General features: G+C 53.8%; 5 protein-coding genes across 5 annotated transcripts; 3 read left to right on the top strand and 2 right to left on the bottom strand.

Moving 5' to 3' along the window:
• Positions 1-833: 833 nt before the first annotated feature.
• Positions 834-2,690, top strand: J4E83_000612 (uncharacterized protein; the record flags this gene model as incomplete). Its single annotated transcript, XM_049327573.1, has 5 exons — positions 834-1,092; positions 1,152-1,313; positions 1,371-2,231; positions 2,280-2,379; positions 2,432-2,690. 5 exons carry the CDS (start codon positions 834-836, stop codon positions 2,688-2,690), a joined length of 1,641 nt encoding a protein of 546 aa, XP_049193718.1.
• A 2,449-nt stretch (positions 2,691-5,139) lies between these two features.
• On the bottom strand, positions 5,140-7,207 carry NOP7 (mRNA-binding ribosome synthesis protein nop7; the record flags this gene model as incomplete). Its single annotated transcript, XM_049327574.1, has 2 exons — positions 5,140-7,130; positions 7,183-7,207. The coding sequence occupies 2 exons, from the start codon at positions 7,205-7,207 to the stop codon at positions 5,140-5,142; spliced, it is 2,016 nt and encodes a 671-aa protein (XP_049193719.1).
• A 206-nt stretch (positions 7,208-7,413) lies between these two features.
• On the top strand, positions 7,414-8,830 carry J4E83_000614 (uncharacterized protein; the record flags this gene model as incomplete). Its single annotated transcript, XM_049327575.1, has 4 exons — positions 7,414-7,558; positions 7,606-7,873; positions 7,921-8,540; positions 8,592-8,830. The coding sequence occupies 4 exons, from the start codon at positions 7,414-7,416 to the stop codon at positions 8,828-8,830; spliced, it is 1,272 nt and encodes a 423-aa protein (XP_049193720.1).
• Positions 8,831-9,383: 553 nt separating this feature from the next.
• J4E83_000615 (uncharacterized protein) lies at positions 9,384-10,003 on the top strand (the record flags this gene model as incomplete). Its single annotated transcript, XM_049327576.1, has 2 exons — positions 9,384-9,461; positions 9,509-10,003. The coding sequence occupies 2 exons, from the start codon at positions 9,384-9,386 to the stop codon at positions 10,001-10,003; spliced, it is 573 nt and encodes a 190-aa protein (XP_049193721.1).
• A 468-nt stretch (positions 10,004-10,471) lies between these two features.
• On the bottom strand, positions 10,472-14,165 carry J4E83_000616 (uncharacterized protein; the record flags this gene model as incomplete). Its single annotated transcript, XM_049327577.1, has 2 exons — positions 10,472-13,747; positions 13,803-14,165. The coding sequence occupies 2 exons, from the start codon at positions 14,163-14,165 to the stop codon at positions 10,472-10,474; spliced, it is 3,639 nt and encodes a 1,212-aa protein (XP_049193722.1).
• Between the last annotated feature and the right edge of the window lie 365 nt (positions 14,166-14,530).

Below are 14,530 nucleotides of genomic sequence, written 5' to 3' on the forward strand. Positions count from 1 at the left end.
CGTTAAAAATCGTTTAAAGAATTGCATATATCATACATTACACGTCTTGGACCACCTACTCAGACTTTGAATAGACGTGGCTTAGGCTGATCGCAGGTCGCGTGCTCACTCGCCCACTGAAGAAAATTCCCCTTTCGAGAGATCACAATATGGATCTCGTCTCTTCCAAGGTCTTGCTTCCAAGGTTGAAAGCAACGCCAGCATGTTTTATCCAAACGAGAGATAATTTCGCATATTGTAGTCAGCATTGAGAGTACTACATGGCCCAGACTACCCCAGACTTTACCGCTTCGGCATCGGCTGCACGGCTGGGTACTCATCGCTCTACTTCGGGCAACATCGGATCCGATCTTCTTCGTGATCTCCACCGGCCGCGCATCATTACGTGTCGAAGCGTAAGCCGAACATCCGGTCGCAGTGGTCGCAGCTGTTGACAAAATGATGAGAACAAACATAGCTATACATTATCTCCAAAAGATGAAGTTTGAAACAGTGACAGCTGATGTACACAAGACCCATCAAAAGAAGGAGCACCCGTTCGGCCGTTGTCGCGTGGCGGGCCTGGGGTCGGTCGTCTTGGCACTCGGCGCTGGCGTCTGTTTGGGCAACGACAAGACGGAAGAGCCGCTAACCGACCATAGTGACCACTGCTAGTTCTTTGGGATTGTCATATGTTCCCGACTATTTCCATCACCAGTGATCTCCACGTCATCCTTCGAACATATTAACTCGTCGTTCGCGCTCCACTGGACTAGACCGCTGTCACTACCACCGAACGCACCTTTGATCGTCTCCACGACCGGAAAGGAGAGCTTGGCAACCGAGGTCCCAAAATGAACTGCCCTTCCAGAACCGATGACGACGTGCTTTGGAACCCCGGATGGAACCAGAATCCGCCACGTTTCGCTGCTGATTTGACGACCTGCGAGGATCTGAACGGCATCGCGAACGCAAGAGAATTGGGAGAAGCAGATCGGCTGCGCAGCGGCACGCGGAATTTGCGGCGGTGTGAACTCGACGAATTCAATGGCCAAGAGATGGAGAAGAGAAAGCCAAGCCACACTGGCGAGGGTGTCAAAGGGTCTCCAAAAGGTTCGTTACAGCTTCGTGATGACTCAACGATGGAGGCTGAGATGCTGACTCTTTGGCAGGACCTTGCACCCGAACAATCGCGCACGTGAGCGAGCACCAAGCTGGCCTCACCACCACTATCTTCAGCTGGACAAAGTGGCTGGTATCGGTAATCTGCACTTCGATGCTGATCTCCTATGCTACCGGAAATCTGTCCACGCCCAAGTTTTTCTTACCAAAAGGTGAGATGGAACAGCCCCAATGGCGTCAAAGCGTCAACACTAACATCGAATTCCCAGGCCCGACAAACCAGCGTCTTCCCAGGCGAAGTACCTGCGAAGATGGCAAAGCTCAGCCCAACTACGATCTGGGCCTGCATGTCGCCGGCCTTTTCATCATTCTTTTCGTTTCAGGCACTGGATGTGCCTTCCCAATGCTTGTCCTCAAGTTCCCGCGGCTGCGCATCCCACCTGCCTTCCTTTTCGGCGCGAAGCATTTCGGCACCGGTGTCTTAGTCGCGACTGCCTTCGTCCATCTACTTCCTACCGCTTTTGGCTCACTGAACGACCCCTGCCTGTCGAGCTTTTGGACAACCGATTATCAGGCTATGCCGGGCGCGATCATGCTAGCTAGCGTTTTCTTCGTCACCCTAATCGAAATGATCTTTTCTCCAGCCCAACATGTCTGCGGCGGTAACGAGGGTGCGGAGGCTGTGTCTCGCCGCAAGGAAGAACCGAAGACTGAGAACGAAGCGCCTGCTCCACCGCAAGCAGCAATGCAGAGAACCTACTCGGATACCAGCATGCGAGTCCGCGATCTAGGCGTCTTGCGTGGAAGAGTCGGGAGCATTAGTAGAACGCTCTCCCGGTACCGTGAGGATGGCCAGCGACTCGATGCCATTGAATCTGTGGGCGGATCTGAAGCGGAAACCCCGGGCGCCCGTAGCAAAGAAGCAAACGACGAGTATGCTATCGAGGAGGACCAAGAAACCGGGGAGCACGATCACGTCCTTACGCCTGAGCAAATCCACAAGAAAGCCATAATGCAGGTGTTTCTACTAGAAATGGGTATCCTGTTCCACAGCATCTTTATTGGAATGTCGCTCGCTGTTTCAGTTGGTAACGATTTCACCGTGCTACTGATCGCTATCGTATTTCATCGTAGGTCATCCTTCTCAACTGAAAGTGACTGTATACTGACCTTAATAGAAACCTTCGAAGGCCTAGCACTCGGTGTACGTATTGCCGACATCAAATGGAAGCCACGCGCTGCACAGCCTTGGCTTATGGCTCTCGCTTATGGTTGCACGTAAGTCCTCCCTCCATCCACATCTATTCCGTCCCGCTAACACAATACCCAGCACACCCGGCGGCATGGCAATTGGCATAGCAACGCACACTTTGTACTCGCCCGACTCTGAAGTCGGTCTTCTCGTCGTCGGTATCATGAACGCTATCTCGGCTGGTTTCCTCGTCTTCGCCTCGCTTGTGGAACTCATGTCGGAGGACTTCTTGAGTGATGAGAGTTGGAAGGTGCTCAAGGGCAAGCGCAGGGTGTATGCTTGTTTGCTTGTGTTCCTTGGGGCCTTTTTGATGAGTTTGGTGGGAGCTTGGGCGTAAAGAGAGGATATGGCGGATGGGATAGTGGTGGATGGGGAGTTGGAGGAGAGGGGAGTTGGAGGAGAGGGGAGTTGGAGGAGAGGGGAGTTGGAGGAGAGGGGAAGAAGAGAGGTGGGTTAGATGGCCAGGTAGATGAAGGTGTCGGAGTAGGGGAGCATAGGAAGAAATTGTACTCGGAGCTGGGAACGCGGTGTTGGATGGCAAGATAGTGTAAATTGGAAAGTCTGTAGTTATGTATGTGGCAACCGACTTCCATCGTTACTGCGCCAGCCAGAACAAACTTATTGGTAGCTGGTGGGATGAGCAATAGCCATTCGTAGAAATCTTGATGTTGCATCGTAGTCTTCACTACATCTTAACAAATTCCGCCATGAGATGACACATGGGGAAGTCCATCTCGTCTTTACCCAACTCCGTCGTAGACCCCTTCAGCCCCACGCCCGTAGTCCTCCTCACAACCAGCGGCCCCTTCGTTAAGTCAGACCACCCCACGCTCCCCTCGCCCAACAAAATCAACCTCTTCTCCTCCAATGTGCCCACTTTTTCCACCGCACGATAAGCTTGATGAAGAGGCTCAGGCCCCCTGTGGTGCGGAATTCCCGTCTTCCTAACCTCCCTCACCACGGTCCTAAACCCCAACTCCTCACCAAGAAACTTATTCAGTCCGAATTTCGTGTTCGAAAAAGCATTCCCAACCGCAAACCCATGATCAAGATTCACACCCACCCCCAACCACCCCTTCTTCCTCCCCACCTCCCCGTCCATCAACCCCGTAACCCCCCTCACCAACCCCGCACAAACATCCCCCGCACACCTCTTCCCCCCTTTACTCTTCAACGCCCCATCAACCGGCTCCCACAGTATCTGCACTTCATACCTCGCCACTTTCCCCAACCACGGAAAGGATTTAGCCAATTTGCGTAAATGGGCTTGGATTTTCTTGTCCCAGTCGGAGGGCACGAAGGTGTTTATGCGGCCGCGGAAGTGGATGGAGAAGAGGAGGGTTAGGCTGTTGGAGAGGAGGTAGGAGGCGTATTCGCGGCTTTCGGGGATGAGGGTGGGGTCCAGGGAGAGGAGGCTGGGGGTGCTGTGGTGGATGGGGATGAGGGTTGTGGTTGTGTGTTTGCAGGTGAAGGTTTTGAGGCCGAGGAGGAGGTGGCTGTTTGTTGGGATGGAAGTGGAGGTTGGTTGGGAGAGGTAGGCGTATATTTCGTTGCGGAGCTCTGGGGGGAGGGAAGGGAAGAGGGGCGTTGGTGGTGACGTTGCCATGGCTGGTTGTAGGATGTGAGGTTTTGTGGCCTTTTGCCGGATACGTTGGTTTCCGGAGGTTTAACGTGAAGTCCGACGAGTAGTATTGCTGACTTCAGATCGCTGCGTCGAGTACAGGAAATAAAGCGTATGGGTAGTAGGGGCAGATAAAGCCCCAAGATCACGATCGATACCAACTCCAAGCAGCAGCTGGGTGACCACAACCGAGCCTATTGTCTCGATACCACGATAGCAACCAAGCTTCTTGCCCGAGTGAACGCGCGATCACGTGACAGCGCAGCCTGTTGCCCCAGGTGAAAGCAGTGACCCCAGTTGGTCTTTCTGTGTCAGCCTCGCTTCCATACCGCTTGAAAGAGTCTCTATACCTTCTTAAACTTCTATGCCACCGAAAGTTCTAAAGTGAGCAAATTTGGACATGCACAATTTTTCCGGAAGGTGGTGCTATTCGGCAGCGGCTCGGCACTTTGCGCTTTTAGGTAGCGGCGACGATGGTGGATCTGGGTTTTTTCCGTGGAGCAGATCGAGAACGAGGGCGGGTCTTGTTATGGATTCATCATTTCGTCTTAGTTCTCTGTGTTCGAGTTGATCTGCGGCGTGTTGCGTGCTCTTGCGACGTCTTTGTGGGAAGAGCCGAAAGAGGGTGTTCTTGTGGTGTCGACATACGGTGATGAAAGTTAACCTGACGCGCAGGAAAGGAGAAATCATTCATGTCACGTTGTCCAGGTTGAGCATTGTCGTTGTTGCGATGTCAACTATGGTTGAGTTTGGATCGCGGCCCTGGTCTACCATTGTCAATATTCGCGGACTAGTGGGCGTGGCTACATGGTGTTGGATTGGGCATGTATTGATCGTATGGGCTTGCAGTTGAACGTTAGAGACCAAGTGAAATATGGGTGCAGCCATGGTTCATATAGCCTCTGGTTGAGTCATCGAGTGTTTATCATGTTCTTTGGGTCAAAGATGGCTGCGCCACGCATCTGACAGCCCCAGTCCGTGCGTCTCAGCCAGCGATCACATTTACTTCGTTTGGGATGGATGTTCAACAGCTACGGCCATGATGTAGAGCCAGAAAAGGTATCGATTTACTACATGCAGCATATAGAGGTTCGTTAAGCGCGCCAAACTCCTGCCCAAGAACGCCGGCCCAAGCTTTTGATGCATCATATACAAATACTCGAACCTACAGGGCCTCAGCAGCAGCCTTGGCCTTCTCAACCTTCGCACGCTTTCTGCGCAGGTTCTCAGACTCGTTTTCGCGCTTGTTTTCGCCGTATTCGATACGCTTGAGCAGCTTGCGCTTCTTGTTCGACAACATCATCTTTTGCCTCTCGCGCTCCTCCTCTTCAGCGCGCTTCTTCTTCTCTGCCTTCTTGCGGATGACCGCGTTCTCCTCTTTCTTGGTCGGCTTCTTGACCTCGAGCTTCTTGCCAGTAGCCTCAGCTTCCAGTTCACGCTGGTGCTGAAGACGGGCAGCCTCTCCTTCTGAGATGTCTGACTCGGCATCGGAGTCAAAGCCGTCGAACTCCTCACCACCCGCGCCAGCTTCATCCGATTCGTCGTCATCGCTGTCGTCTTCAGAGTCGTCAGCGACATCCATGCCCTCGCCAACTTCCACTGAGCCTTCACGGTCAACGATGGCGTCCATGTCTTCGTCTCCGTCAACGTCGAAAGTGGCCTCCTCGTCATCATCCTCAAATGCCTCAGCCTCGCCCTCTGGTTGTTGTGCAGCGAGGGGCAGGTTGGGATCGTATTCGCCCTTCTTTGGCTTGACCCAAGGGCTGAGATGGGGCGGCAGATCTGCGCCAGGGGCGTAGTGGTCTGGTCGCAACAGCTTGCCCTGGTTTATGCTGTCCCAAACCCACTGTGGCTGGACATAGGTGCGTCCAGGCATCATCGAGTATGGCCATTGGGCCTTGGGGGCAGCAGCACCGTCCTCCTGTGCAGGAGCACCGTTAGAAAGCGCAGGTCGATCGACGATCTGATGTGTGATGTTCGGGTCCGACTCGTTGGTTGTGAAAGCGCCATCGCCTAGCGTTCCGTCCCAACCCACTCTCTTGCAGCCGAATGCCTTTAGTATGAACTCGAGCGATGCTCTGGGTGTCTCTCGTGCCAGATAGAAGGTGAAGGGCGCGAACAAGGATGCGATTTCGGCGCTGCTTGCTTGGGGCTGGGGCAGGATGTCGGCGTCGGGCGCAGTCGGCTCGAACTTGTCAATCTCGTCGTTGGCCTCCTCTTCATCGTCTTCGGTGGCGACCTTGGCTACGGCGGTCGTGCTCTCCTCTTCTTCAGCATCGGGCATAGCTGCAAGCCTGTCCGCAATCGCCTGTACCTCGGGGTTGACCGCACCATTCTCATCGTGGCCGTTTGCGTCGTTCGTAGCGGTGGCCTTGCCCTCAAGCTGGAATGCAGCAAGCTCACCTCCCTGCTCGTCGCTCTTTGCGTTGAACTTGGGGGGGTATACCAGGCCGACCGAAGTGTAGAGGCGGTAGTTGACGAAGCCGAGGAGGGTCGTGTAGAACTCGACGAAAGTGCCCATGATCCTGAAATCGATATCGCCGCCTGTTCGCTGGACGAACCTGTACGGTACTAGCCAAAGGATGTCTTGACCCTGGATCGTCGCCTGGTAGTAGATACCCTTGATGGAGAGGAAGGACTTGCGGAGGGCGTGGGAGGTGATTACGTAGTGCTCGAACTCGCGGGTCAGTCGCTGGCAAAGGGCGATGGTCTTAGCGGGGACGTGGTCGCTGGAGGGGAGGTTGGCGAAGAGGAACAGCATAGAGAGGGCATCGTCGAGGTCGCGCAGGGCGTCGACGAAGGTAGGGTAGCGCTCCTTGATGATGTGGTCGAGCTTGACCTTGGGCATGAGGTTCTTCTCGAGGCGCGATGCATCGCCAGACTCGCCGCGACCGAGAGCGCGACCGATCTTCTTTGCGACAGCCTTGTGCTCGCGGAACTTGGCCAGCAGCGGCTCGTGGAGCAGGTACTGGATATCCTTGGTGTAGTAGAAGGTGGTGCCGGCGGTCGAGCCCCTCGAGACCTTCTTCTTGTTGCGCGGCTCACGGGGGTAGATTCCCTTGAAGATGCATAGTCGTCTGAAGTCGGGGAGCGAGATCTGAAGCTTCTTCACGGCGCGCGTGCGGGTGATGTAGTTCTTGGCCGCACCGGAGGTGCCTGTAATCGGATTAGCAAGGAAACTCCCTCGATCATTGACGGCGATGCGTACCCTTCTTTTTTGAGCGACCAGCCATTGTAGAGAGAGGATCAAATCGCGATTCTGTCGGTGCAGACGGTCGAACTTTTGGTGGGCGCAAAAAAGTTAGAGATGCGGCCAACTAGCGGACATGGATCCGGCGTTAGCGCGACCAGGGTCCACCGACATGCATCTTGCCAGAACTCCAGCGCCGAGGTGTCGAGAACCGCCATGGAGCCAATGAGTGCATAGCGCATAGTCACCATGGCCATTGACACGCAGCACAAGATACTGCTCTTTGCAGCCGCCGCTGCCGTGCGCCTGCTCCTCTTCACTGTCTTTCCCGCCCTGCCAGACCTCCTTGCCGGACGTGTCGAGGTGTCAACACCCGTGACGAGCTTCAAGAGACGTATGTACCTGGCATGGTCTGTGTCTAGCATTACTGACACCCACCAGTGCAAGAGGGCGTCTTCCTCTACACCCACAATGTCTCTCCCTACGACGGCGGCGTATACCACCAGGCGCCCCTCCTGCTGCCGCTCTTCTCCCTCTTCCCCAACCCGGCCCATGCCCCGCTGGCGACCAACATCTTCTATACCATCGTCGACTTACTAAGCGCAAATGCTCTGGCTCAGGTGGCAGAGAGCGGCTTCGCGTCAGTCACGCGCCTGTTTGCTTCCCCGCGGAAGGACTTGAGATGGAGTAGTGTGGCTATTGCAGCAGGGTAGGAATACTACACCTCTCTGGGGGACATATACTGACATCTTCCAGCTTCCTCTTTAATCCCTTCACGGTTCTGACCTGCGTCGCGCGCTCTACCTCGGCCCTCACCAACCTCTTCATCCTCACGGCCATGGCCAAGGCGTCCCAAGGAGCCAGCTTCACCTTCATACTAGCCACAGCTTTCGCATCGTACTTCGCCATGCACCCGATCCTTCTCTTTCCTGCGCTCATGGTTCTCCTCTTCGATGCGAAGACTTTGAAGAAGAACAACGCGCCGGATGTCGCGTCCTTCATCATAACCCATACTCTTGGCATCACAGGCGCAATAGGCATCCTGCTCACTGGCTCTGCGTTCTTGATGGGCTCGTGGGATTTCCTGTCGGCGACATACGGTGTGCGCCTTCTATTACCTGACCTTACGCCGAATGTTGGACTTTGGTGGTACTTCTTCATCGAGATGTTCGACTCTTTCCGCGAGTTCTTCCTCGGTGTGTTCTGGCTACACGCGGCGTCGTATATGCCAGGTCTTACCATCCGCCTTCACAAGCAGCCATTATTCGTTGCTTGCAGCTTGACCGGCGTGTTCGCCATCTTCACACCATACCCGAGCATAGCGGATGCTGCGCTCTACCTATCTTTGGTACCCATGTTCCGTCATCTGTTCCCTCGTGAGTGTTATCCTCGTTCAAACTCATGTAGCAATACTAACTGTATCCCAGTCATGCGCTACACGTTCTTGGCTTCGTCCGCTATCTTATACACATCGTTCTTGGGCCCTGCCTTCTACCATCTTTGGATTTACGCAGGATCGGGAAACGCCAACTTCTTCTATGCCATCACGCTGGTCTGGAGTTTGGGATTGTCCATTATTCTAGGAGACTCGCTATACGCAGCTTTGAGGGATGAGCTGGACGTGGAGAGACCCGAATTACTGGGTAAAGAAGTACGTAGGATATAGCTTCTTCGTACGTTGGCCTATGCCTTGTCATCTTTAATCGACTCGAGAATAGACCGGAAGATATGCGCAATATCATGTGGCAACCGAACGTGACTTTCGATACCATAACCAAAGAGGTCTCGTCGTGAACCACGCCAAGATTCTTAGGAACTTGAAGATACCACTCGACGTCCACCGGGAGCAAAATGCCTCATACCCATACATGTGGCTGCCTAGACACGTGGTATCCTTGTCAAGCTAAACTCACTTGCATCATATGCTGCCACACAGCAATCTACTAGGCTACTAAAAGCGAGGTAAAGCTGTCTCTTTAGCGTCTCTTTACCTTTCCTTATCACCTCTCACCACAACTACAAAGAGCCACATAAAAGTAAAATTTGCACGTCTTTAGAGCAGCCTGCTCACTGCTGTAGCCCAGCATATAAGGCTCGTATCCCCTCGCCTTCGTCCTTCTCTCTTCACTCTTCCACCACTCTTTCGTCGGCACATCAATTCCAATTCGGACTTCAACAACTACAACCACCAACTCATCTACATCTACACCAACACCATCATGCCCAAAGAGAGCCTGTCCGCCCGCGAGATCGAGGTCCTCGCCCTCGCATGGCAGTGCGTCGACCCACAGCCCAAGGTATGAGTTCCACCACTTCCACTCAACACAAGCACTAACCCTTCCAGGTTGACATGGTCAAGTTGGCCGCTCTCACAGGCTACACGCCAGGCAGCGCCTCAGTCACCTTCGGCAACATCAAACGCAAGCTCAAGAACATGGCTGCCGGTGCCTCCGAGGACAGTCCCGCTACACCTGCAAAATCACGTTCCGGCGGCCGCCCCAGAACCGCTACCACATCTACTCCCAAGAAGCGTGGCGCCACCACCGCTGCTCCCGCCTCAGCTTCCAAGCGTCGTGCCGCCCGCCAGCCCACTTACTCCAACGAGGCCTCCGCCAATGACGACGACGATGACGACGACTTCGGCCTCCACGGTCCCAAAGTCAAGAAGGAAGAGCCTGCCTTTGACGACGGCTTTGATCTCGTTGAGGAAGACGTCCCCAGTCGCGATGGCATGAGTTACGGTTTCCTCGATGGCATTGAGACCTTTAGTGCTGCTAAGGGATCGGGTCGGAACGCGTCTAACGGGTACCGTACGGTACAGTTGGAGGAGGATGAGTAGGAGGTGAAGAGTATGGAGGGGTGGGGATGGGAAGGTGATGACGGGGAGAGATGAATGCGTATTCGACTGGAATGCGGGAAAAGTATGGGCTTTTATGGCGAGTTCATGGTATGGTCGGACGACTACATCGTAGTGATTGTAGTCGTTCTATCAAATTTCATATATGCCTGGTGTACTTCGCGTGGCTTGCCGGGAAAATGTGACATCGTGAGATATACTGAATACCTCCAGGCTGCCACGAAACTAAGACGTCCTTCAAGTTTTGCGGCATTGTCACCGCCAGGATACGAGATGTTCTGAATGTGTGAACTGGCTTGCGATACGCTAACTACGGGATATGATTACAGCAGAACGCTAGCCTGACCTAGATCCGATCCCTCTTTCCCATATGAATACATCCCATTCCCGATCGCCCATGTTGCGCCTTCGATACATCTATTTTACATGCTTTTCTCACATAGTAGACACTCAGAGCGCGGAGATGGCTTCGAGCAGCACATCCAGCGCCCGATCACCGACTCCCTCCAAGCCTTCCCGGAGAGTCCAAGCAACATCACTCTGTAGACCCAGCGGCACGTAAACACCACCCTCGTCCTTGTTGACTTCCATCCTCTCTCCCAGCCTACTCGTGTGCTCCCACTCTCTAGCCGCCTTCTCTGCGTTCTCGATGACTTTGCTCGGGATACCGCACATGGCTGCGCAGTGCATACCGAAACTACCTTCGGCGACACCCTCCTCAAGCTTGTAGAGGAAGGTGATGGACTTGGAAGCATCATCAACATGGATGCGCATACGCTTGTTCACGACTTCGGGGTGGAACTCGAACTCCTTAGCTAGAGAACGGTAGTGAGTGGCGAAGAACCCGACGCAGCCCACGCGTGTGCTGATGTCGTGCAGAACGGCTTGCGCAACGGCCACACCGTCGTAAGAGGATGTACCGCGACCGAGCTCGTCGAGAATGACAAGAGACCGAGGAGTCGCTTCCGAAAGTATCTTCTGTGTTTCTGACAGCTCGACAAAGAAGGTGGATTGGGCTGCGAAGATGTTGTCGTTGGCTCCGAGGCGGGACATGATGCGGTCGACGGGTGTGAGTCTGGCCGATGTGCAGGGAAGGTAACAACCGACTTGTGCGAGGATGACCGCTATGCAAGTCATACGAAGGATAGTCGATTTACCGGCCGCGTTAGCACCAGTCAGTAGACTGATGTTGGCAGAGTCGCCGCCTAGTCTGATGTCGTTGGGAATGAAGTCGTCGACTGTGTTGAGCATGCATGGGTGACGAAGCTCTTCTAGCTCAACGACAGTTCGGTTACCCTCCTCGAACACTGGACGACAGCTGGGCTCTCCGAGTGAAGCAGACGCCTTTGCGAGACTGATCAGGCAATCCAGTTGAGCGATGATCTTGACTGCCGCGAGCCAGACCTTGTAATCCTCATCGAAGCGTTGGCAGAAGCGAGTGGCAACTTCGCGTGTAATCTGACCATGCGTCTCTTGCGCTTCTTGTAGTGCTCGCACCAGCTTCCTCAGTTCGGGAGTGTAGTAGCGAGTAACCTTGGCAGTGGCGGACATTTGATCCCAGTTGTTGGGAACTTTGACCTTCTTGGGTACCTCTAGTTGGTAGATTTCCTTGCCAATGTCGTTGTATTGGACAGCATTAGAGCCGAGCTCTTTGCGGGCCTTCTTCAACAGTACATCGAGATTTGCTTTGCAGGTGTCGATCTCCTCCTGGCTGTTGTCAAAGTCTTCTTCGATGCCAGGCTCAGGAATGAGCAGTCCTTCTTTCCGTGCGATGTCTCGATCGAAAGCTGAACTCCATTTGGATAGAGACGCAGCCAGGTCAGGCATAGAAGAAATAAGTTGACCAATGATACCTTCGCCCTCGCTGAACTGCTTCAACAGGCTAATGGTATACTCAATCTGCTCGAAGCCTTCCAGCACCTTGAGGAAGTCTTGCGCTCTGCATCGACCCGCGTGCACACGGGAAATGAGACGCTCGAGATCTGGCAGCTTGCTAAGGGACGCACTGAAATTGTCCATGATGGTAGAATCGGCATTCAGCGCATCAACGGCATCTAGGCGAGCGTTGATCTTGGCGGCATCCGCGAGAGGATGACACACCCATTGTCGCAGTAATCGCTTGCCGAATGGGGTGATGCAGCGGTTCAGCATAGCGAACAGAGTACCCTCGGTTGATCCATCGAAAGTGTTGGCGAAAATCTCCAGGTTGATCAAGCTCTGACCGTCGAGAACCAAACTTGTGGCTTTCCGGATGGGGTCGTACCACTGGAAGTTTCCGAGTGTGACCAGGTCGCGCTCGATCATCAGCGTCCGCAGGTATTGAAGAAGAGCACCAAATGACGACATGATCAGCTCCTGCTCTCGGGCTTCACGGAGGACCGGTGGCCATGCCTCAATGTTGTCTTCTGTGGGTGACTCAAAGTAGTTGTTCGCTTCAATCTCTCGGATGGTGATGTCTGCTGGCCAGAACTCCTTGTTGGGCTTCAAATAGTTCCAGATAGTTGTGGGTGGCGTGTTGTTCTTGAGTATCCGCAGAGCTTTCGCAGACACACATGATTTCTCCAGGAGTAGCTCACCGGGCCTCATCTGGGCAATGAGGGTTTCGAACTTGGTCATATCGACGTCGTCAGTGAACTCGCAAAGCTGGAACTGTGCAGTAGCAGTATCCACGAACGCAATTCCGAAGGCTGGCAGGTTGTCGCGATCAATCTCCTTGATGGCCATGCAGTATGTCGACATCTCACTCTGAAGCATGCCGGTATCCACAAGCGTACCTGAAGTGAGTACTGTAGCCAGCTCTCTTCGGATCACTTTGTTTTCCTTGCCACCCTTCTTTGGCGTCTTGCCCTTGTCGTCACGTTCACGCATCTCCTTGCCTAGAGCCGACTCCATCTGGTCAACTCTAGCAACCTTGTGACCTGCCGCTACAAACTGGGTAGCCCACATATCCAAGGAAGCTTCTGGGACACCAACCATCCTCATGTTGACCCGGTCAGTCAATTTGAGATCGAAGAGCTGATGGCCTATAGAGGCATCCTTCTCATAGAGCTCGTAGAACTTGCCCTTCTTGAAGAAGACGACAGTGTCCCACCACTTGCTCTTGATCTCCCAATATTGCTTTTCAAAAGCTGAAAACTTGTCCCAAGCACCTGGGGGAATGAATAGTGTGCGAGGATCGTAGTCGGGATGGTCGACGGGATGGCGGTCGGCGTCCATCTGATGCGCGAGCCATGGGTATCTCGTCTCGGGTTCAGAAGCGCTGGGTCGTTCTTTGATCTTCTTGCTGGGGTCTTTCTTTGTCGCTTGCACGGCTGTGCGAGGTTTGAATACCATCGGGTTTTCTGGATCGTAGATCCATTGTTGTGCAGTAGACGTGCTATTCATGACGACGTCTCCATCATCCTCTTCATCCTTTGCTTCGATTATGGGCGGTGACGATGCTGGGGATGTTTTAGTGCGAGCCTTGGGTGCTGCTGAACGTTTGCGCTTCTTCGAGATGACTTCCTCATCGGAATCGTCTGGGACAACGAAGTCATCAACATCGTCGTCATCTTCCTCGAGCATTGCCTTCTGTGTGGCCGCGTCTAATCCGAACTCGTCGTCTGAATCATCTTCTATGGTGACCCGCTGGCGTTTCGTAGCTCTGCCTCTTGCATTGTTTGCAATTGGACCCAGCACATCTTCGTCGTCGTCATCTGACTCGGCGTAGTTGACGGGCTTTCGTGCCTGAATCAGAACGTCAGTAATTGCAGTCGAGTACGCAACGGCATGTCTCGCGTACCTTGCGTGTTGGGCTACTAGGAATGGCATCTGTATGCTTGGCCAGTATGTTCTCCTTGTTCCTCCCCACTGTCAATTCGTGCTCCTGTTTGATGGGACTCGAGTAATCGGGAGCGTCGCTGCTTGGTACGGGAGTGATGGCGGCAGGCGGCTTGTCGAAGGCTTTCTTCGCCAATTTTGATGTGGGTGTCTTATTGACTGGTGTGGCATCGGACGGCGCGGGGCTTGGTGAGTTGGTAGACTTCTTCTGGAAGAACCCTAGGATGGACTTTTGGCCCTTGGCCGATTGCGACGCGGAGGCGGGCTGCTTCTTCTGTGAAGCGCGAGGTGTCGACATCTCATTGCCTTCCACGCCACGAACCATGATTGCGGTGGTATGGGGATGCACAAAGTGAGGTATTGAGAGTCTAGTGCTTTCAACGGCTGTCGCTGCCAAATCCCGGGGAAGGAAGGGACGCGTCGGACGCGTTGCGCTAGTCCGCGTCGGCACTTAAGTGGCTTGGCAGATGATGCAACGCGCAGATGTCGTCCATCACAATAAAAGCGCTCGAAGGAGAGTGTTATATGAAGCACATATTTCATGGCAAATTCTTGTTCTAGCGGTTGCTTTCATTTGTTTTACTATCCTACAGCAGATGCCTAGGTTGTCTGATTCTTCCTTCATGCGCTCAGACCAGCAGTCCGACTTGTCAAGCGTAAACCTATGCAGCGCATCGGTCAACACTTGAG

Source organism: Alternaria metachromatica (genome assembly GCF_023757995.1).
Source record: "Alternaria metachromatica strain BMP 0045 chromosome Unknown scaffold_1, whole genome shotgun sequence".
NCBI lineage: Eukaryota > Fungi > Ascomycota > Dothideomycetes > Pleosporales > Pleosporaceae > Alternaria > Alternaria metachromatica.